Source organism: Zalophus californianus, chromosome 8 (genome assembly GCF_009762305.2).
Source record: "Zalophus californianus isolate mZalCal1 chromosome 8, mZalCal1.pri.v2, whole genome shotgun sequence".
Classification (NCBI taxonomy): Eukaryota; Metazoa; Chordata; class Mammalia; order Carnivora; family Otariidae; genus Zalophus; species Zalophus californianus.
The window spans coordinates 96,342,342-96,349,332 of NC_045602.1; the positions used below are offsets into that span (position 1 = coordinate 96,342,342).

Below are 6,991 nucleotides of genomic sequence, written 5' to 3' on the forward strand. Positions count from 1 at the left end.
CCTGCTTATGCCTGTCCAAAACCTGCATGAGAGTGTTCCTCAGTAACAGATGCTGAAACACCTGCGATGTATACAGTGAATAAGTCCATGGGAGGGGCAAGGAAGAAGAAGCACTTTCCTGTTCAATCCCATTTATTTTGTTTATTTTAAAAAGATTTTATTTATTTATTTGAGGGAGAGAGCATGAGGGGGCTAGGGACAGAGGGAGATGGAAGGACAAGCGGACTCCCCGCTGAGCCCGAGATCATGACCAAGCCAAAGTCAGCCACTTAACCAATCCAGCTACAGAGATACCCCAAGTTGATTCCCATTTATAACCACACATGCACACTTCTGCCCAACTCAATATAAAAGATTTGGATAGAGACGCCTGGATGGCTCAGTCGGTTAAGCGGCTGCCTTCAGCTCAGGTTATGATCCTGCGGTCCTGGGACCAAGTCCGGCATCGGCATCGGGCTCTCAGCTCAGCAGGGAGTCTTCTTCTCCCTCTCCCCCTCCCCCCCGCTCATGCTCTCTCTCTCTCTCAAATAAATAAAATCTTTAAGAAAAATAAAAGATTTGGATATATCTATGAGGTATGACTGGTTCCTAAAATTTCAGGACTGCAGTATTATAACAGGTGGTAAACCACTTCATTGCTACCTCAGTTTCCCCAGTCTCTAAATTGGTTTAAGTATGTTACCCACATGCCCTACACCAATGGGGATACCTTTTAAGAGGACAGCATTTAAAACAATGAAAAATAACAACCAGGGCTGACAGTAAGTATTTTACTAACAACTGTTTTGAAATTGGAAGGAAAAGTAATAAGAATAAGAGGAGTCCTCAAATATGAATAGGTGATTTCTGTATATTTGGAACTAAAAACAGTTTCCTATAGAAATACATCGTAATTGTAGTAAAGAGAGAACATATTCTGGGCATGTCACAGCCTGTCCTAAATAAGGTGGAGAAGGGACGAGAACGCTAGTAAGAAGCAAGGGAAAGGTGGTTCACATATGATGGAAACTCCCAGGTTTGCTTTGGCCACCGTGTGCGTAAGGACCGCGGGAGTCCATGAGCGGGCCCACCGGCGCCCCAGAACTACAATTCCCAGAATGCCACGGTGCAGGCTCTTCGGCGGATGCAGTCTGGAGCTCCTGGTACTGCAGGTTCGGCTGCTGGGCGACACTGGACCCTCTGCGCTCATGGCTTCCCCAAGCAAGGCAGTTATTGTTCCCGGGAACGGAGGCGGGGACGTGGCCACGCACGGCTGGTACGGCTGGGTCAAGAAGGGGCTGGAGCAGGTAAGAGACACGAGCGGCTGCGCTGGGAAGTCAGCTTGGAGCTGGAGGGGATGGAGGGGACTGAGGAGTGAAGTTTGAACGTGTGTTCACCAGCCCCTACCCCACCCCAGCAAATCCCCCCTTTAGCACAGCCCAGTGTGTTTTCATTCCTCTCCCTGCTGCCCTGTCTCAAACACTAGAACTAGTGGTTGGAATTTTAGTGGGTAAAACTGCCTAGAAGACTTCCCTGAGCGCTCAGTCGCTAGGGTACAAGGCACCACCTCCTAGAGCCCCGTCGGTCTCCCTGCATCTGCTGCTGGTTCAGATTTGGGACTTCCCAGATAATTGTACATCTTCCTTTTCTGCTCCCTGCCTAAGCTATATGTAACATATATGTAAATTATGAAGTATAATGTAATGAAAACCTGAGTGAGGCTCCATCACCAAACTAAAATCTGCAACATTAACAATAACTTCGAAGCCACATGTACGTTCCCCCATCCCATTTTCCCTACCATCCTGAAAATTTTTTCATTTGCCCCAACCCTTTTAAAAATGAACGTATTTTTGCAACCATGTGTGTATACTTTGAACATATTATTTAATTTGGCTTCTTTATGAGCTTTATAAAAATGGTGACCAGCTGTAGTTGTCTTGTGCATCTTGATTTTTTTTTTAACCTCTTCCATAACCAGGCAATAGGACTGCTTCCTGGATTGCTATCCTCTAGAGCTCTAGAGTACGTTTCTAGAATAAAGTTCCAGGGTTGTGGCTGAAAACCAAGGCCAGAGCTACAAGCCAAAAAGATCAGGGCTGAAGCTGTCCAAGACGGTGGGATCTCCAACTTTCTGTACCATGTTTCTGTACCATGTTTTACCTAATCCCTGGCGCACAGTCTGTTTGCGTATAGGTCAGTTTGTCTAGAATTGCATTCATTCATGATACCTCTGTAAATATATGCCTACAGCAATAAACAGAGATGTACAAGTGAGGATTCAGGTCTCTGTATATAGATACCTACAGACAGAGCTGGCTGGATATAGAACTACAGACAGATGGAGTTTATCAGGAGGGATTGTCTGTTCATATGGCACTTAACCCACTTCATTTCATATTATAAGCAAATATTTACTGAATTGATAAAGATCATATCAGGTGTCTCATTTCTTATTAGCAAAGTATTAGTTGTAATTAAGCTCTTTATTATAGCTTTTTTTCCCCCCCTCATATCTTAGATACCTGGTTTCCAGTGTTTGGCTAAAAACATGCCTGACCCAAGTAAGTTTTAAACGTGTTTTTAAATAGCCTCATCTTGTTGGGTTTTGATCTCGCCATTTTCCTGGTAGAGAACAGGAATATCATAGTAGAGAAGCCAAAAGGAATATATACCTAAGAATGAATGATGGCAAGTAGTTTGGGGAAAAGAGCATAAACCAAAAAACATTCTAGAAAATTCTAATGAGGATCAAGAAAAGCACCTGGGCTTGGTAAAATTTAATTTTCAACTTTGCAAGCAACTAGATTTTCCCTTCTAGAAGTCAACAGATATTTTCAGGCAAAATTTATGGGTATTTCATGTGAGACAGATATGATAAAACTTTACAGCACCTATAGGAGATCAGAATATTTCAAAATGTAACATTGCCACTTTTGTTCTGACTGTGCCTATGACTTGTGTCAGGAAATTCTTCTTTGGAAAGAAAGAATATATATGCATATGAATTTGAGAATGTCATCTAGAGTTTTTTTCTTAAGTTTGAAAGTTTACATTAAAACTTTAGAGTTATATTTTTATTATTTCCCCGGTATTTTCTTATGAGAACATGGTGAAAGATGAAAGCAAAACCAGATAGATGGACCAAAACTGTGGATTTGAGTCTTTCAAACAGCAACACATAAATCGTTCACTCTATTAAAACAATCCCATCTCCCATATGGTCCTGCAGTTCTTAAATTGAGAAGTGCTGAGTAGTCATCGGTTAGAAAGGTGGGACAGCATTAGACTTTAAGACTGTCCCTATCAAATGACACTCTTTCTTTACCCTGAACCTTAGTTACAGCTCGAGAGAGCATCTGGCTGCCCTTCATGGAGACGGAGCTGCACTGTGATGAGAAGACTGTCATCATAGGCCACAGTTCTGGGGCCATTGCAGCCATGAGGTGCGATCCTTGCTGAATTCTCCCCCCATGTGGGCTCCAGCTGGTTTGCAGACCTCATTGCAGTTCCTTGAACATGCCAAGTATGCACCTGCCTTAGGCTTGCGCTTGCCACTGTTCTACCTGGAATACTTGTTCCTAGATACTTGCATGGCTTTCTCTTCAAGTCTCTCCTCGAATGTCTCTTTCCACTAAGGCTTTCTCTAGTCACTTCAAATGAAACAGCAACTTCACCCCACTGGCTCATATCCCCTTTATATCTTGGTATCCCCCTTTTTATCTATAGCACTTTTCACCACCTGATGTCCTGTTTATTTCTTGTCTGTCTCTGGCCAATAGAAATGTAAGTTCCGTGAGGGTGGGACTTTGTTCATTCTGACACTGAAACCTCAGTGCCTAGAAGAGTGTCTGAAATATGGTAGGTGCTCAGTAAATATTTGTGGGAGAGTGGAGGCTGTTAGCCCACCCTGCAACTCCCCCAATCCTTAGGATTCATGACGCTTCCCTGATGCTCTCGGTTAGAACATCATGTCCCTCCCTTTAGGCTTGTAAGGCCTAGAGGATAGGATTTAGCTGGCTGAGTAAGCATATTAAGGTTGGGTTTCTTCCATATTTGCTAAGCTGGATGACAAAGGAATATAGTTTTTGTGTAGCCCCTTGTCCCAAGCAGTTGCTCAGGATGTCATATGAATTGCATGTCAGAGAACCTTGCCAGATTCCATAATCTTTCTGCCACACCATTCAAAGCTATGAGATAATACTTCCTAATGTGGAGCTGCAGAATTTCTGTACAGCCCTAGTGTTTATAAGCTGTTAGGGGTTGTCTGGAAAATGAAGGAATCCCTTTATGCTGAAGTCTGTACCAACTCAAGGCCAACTGAATTTTTCTCAGGTCATTGGCTACTAAAGGTGTGCCTTCTTTTAAATATCCCTGAAACTTACTGCAGGATTGTCCACAACCTTCTAAAAATTAACTTCTAAAGTTAAGGTAGGCAAGGAGAAAATTGATGCCAAAACTATGGGGTATGAGATTATAGGGCAACAGGGTATTGATTTAGTCACAGAGGACCACCCCACAGATTACTTACTAATCACAAAGGGGACAATTGTGTCTTTACAATGGATATCTGATAGCTGTCACCTGAGTAATCACACTTAATCTCACCAATAAAGGGAAACTGGCATTTTGTGTCTCTGATGTGATGGAGTGGGACAGACACATTGCCTATGCGGTATTCTTGCCAAAAATGTTTAATCTCTGTCTAATCATGAGGAAAACAGCCAAATTCAGTTTAGGGGATGATGTACAGGACAACTGGCTTAAACTCTGGAAAAAATGTCAATGTCATTTAAAACAAAAAATTTAAAACTGACTAGAGTCGTGAAAACAAAATGCAGTTCGTGATCTTTGATCTAGGATTGAAAAGCAGTTTTAAAGAACATTTTTGGTAAAACTGGGGAAAAATGAATAAGATAGTATTACCACCTCCGTGTTAAATGTACTAGTTGTAATAATGGCACTGTGGAGATATATGAGAGACTACCTTGTTCTTAGGGGATACATGTTGACATGTTTAGGTGTGAAATGTGGTAAAATGAATAAACCTAGTTGCTTCTTGTTCTTCTAACTTTTCTGTTAAGTTTGACATTTTTCAAAACAAATGGTTGGGCAAAAAGTTTAGCCTGAAAACAAAATACCAACCCTAAATCTTTCCTGGCACCAAGGCCTCTGGAAACTATTACCACCCCACATCTTTCCCTAGCCTAGTCTTTGCTGAGTGAGGGAACTTCATGCAAATAGTTAGCTGAGTGTCTGCTTGCCAGGCACTGTACTGGGCACCAGGGTTACAAAGATCAATTAGACTCACATCTGCCCTTAAGGAGCTGAAGGTTTATTGGGGAAGACAGATAAAATACGACACAAACAAGTACTACAATGCAATGTAGAGTATGTGGCAAAAAGAAGTACATTTCCGTCGTAGTACAGAATTTCTTAATATGGTTCACAGATCACTTGCCTTTGTCATCTGGGTTGGGGGAGGTGTCATGTCTTAAAATGCAGATTCCTGGGCATCGTACAAACCTTCTGAATCAGATGCTCTGGGACTGAATCTGCAGGTTAACCAACAAAGCAATGCTGATGCATACTGAAGGTAGGTTAATAGGCACATCAAAGAGAATGATTACACTTTTTATGTTTTTTTGGAAAGGATTACCAAAGAGGTTTGGACTACCTTGAAAAATGAGTAGAAACTCATAAAATGGCCAAGGGTAAGCCATTAACAACTGGGCTTGTAGTTCTGCAGTTTCCTATTTTTCTTGTTAAACTTGACAGTTGATAGCACCTGCTTTCTGTAAGCTAAATCAAATGAGTTTTCAGGGTTTTGTTTTGTTTTGTTTTGACTTTTTGGCAGATTTAACATTAAGTATTAGCTGACATTATTTCTCTTTCTCCAGGTATGCAGAAACACACCAAGTATATGCTATTGTGTTAGTGTCTGCATACACCTCCGACTTGGGGGATGAAAATGAGCGGGCCAGTGGTAAGTTTGAAGGCAGAAACCAATACAGAAAAGCCCTTTCTCTAGTCACAGGGATGCTTCTTCAGGTTAAACAGCACTGGCTTTCGGATAGGCTAAAAAAAACCTCTAGTATCATTTGAGAAACATTTACTGCCCTTCTTTAGCTACAAATTAGGCCCTTTGAGAGTCGATAGACCACTTCCTAATGCATTGAACCCTGATTTTTTGAGCTGTGTACTCCCCCTTCCCAAGTGGCTATGGTTTCAAGCTCTACAGATTTGAAAACTAAAGGACTTTTAACACTTAGGTCTGATTCTTTGTGTCTCTGCTAGATATTTTACAATGGCTAGAAGGGAGATTATCCATGGGTGGTAACAGGTTATATATATATTTTTTCCCATAGGATACTTCAACCGTCCCTGGCAGTGGGAGAAGATCAAAGCCAACTGCCCTCACATTGTGCAGTTTGGCTCCACTGATGATCCTTTCCTTCCCTGGAAGGAACAACAAGAAGTGGCTGATAGGTTGGAAGCCAAATTGTACAAATTCAGTGACCGTGGCCACTTTCAGAACACGGAGTTTCATGAACTGATTAGTGTGGTAAAGTCTATGCTGAAAGTGCCAGCATAGACAGGATGGGATTTCTGCTATTTTGCATTCCGGTGTAGGGGTAGAGCAATTATCAGGTTATTAATAAAAATTATCTGTGATCAGATTAGTAGACACATAAAACAGGTCAAATTACGTTCTGAAAAAAACACAAGTTCAATGTTCAAACTAAGTTACAAACAGCATTTCCATCTTCCAGAGGATCTATATCTTGCAAACTGCTATGAACTAAAGCAGTATTTTTCCCATTTGAGTCAGGACATAAGGACAGCTTAATTACCTTTATCTGTCCAAAGTGAATAAGCAGAAATGGAACCCAGGTTTCCTGATTCCCAGTCCAGATTAAAATGAAGTAGATTCGTGTATGTTTTAAGAGTGCTACTCCTCTTTGAAATGAACCTTTTGTTATTTGGGGGGTAAGAAAACACGACTAAAGGT

At 41.6% G+C, this 6,991-nt stretch overlaps 1 protein-coding gene across 1 annotated transcript; it reads left to right on the forward strand.

Annotated features, from left to right (window-relative positions):
- Positions 1–1,130: 1,130 nt before the first annotated feature.
- Positions 1,131–6,738, forward strand: RBBP9 (RB binding protein 9, serine hydrolase). Its single transcript, XM_027621285.1, has 5 exons — positions 1,131–1,286; positions 2,501–2,543; positions 3,320–3,425; positions 5,880–5,965; positions 6,348–6,738. The coding sequence occupies exons 1-5, from the start codon at positions 1,188–1,190 to the stop codon at positions 6,572–6,574; spliced, it is 561 nt and encodes a 186-aa protein (XP_027477086.1). The 5' UTR covers positions 1,131–1,187; the 3' UTR covers positions 6,575–6,738.
- Positions 6,739–6,991: the final 253 nt, after the last annotated feature.

What these genes read in the sequence shown, in the direction of transcription:
- RBBP9 (XM_027621285.1), top strand. Translation starts at nt 1,188, where the DNA reads ATGGCTTCCCCAAGCAAGGCAGTTATTGTTCCCGGGAACGGAGGCGGG. An exon ending in TCAAGAAGGGGCTGGAGCAG is followed by an intron (nt 1,287 to 2,500) that starts GTAAGAGACACG and finishes CTCATATCTTAG; the next exon opens with ATACCTGGTTTCCAGTGTTT. An exon ending in GGGGCCATTGCAGCCATGAG is followed by an intron (nt 3,426 to 5,879) that starts GTGCGATCCTTG and finishes CTCTTTCTCCAG; the next exon opens with GTATGCAGAAACACACCAAG.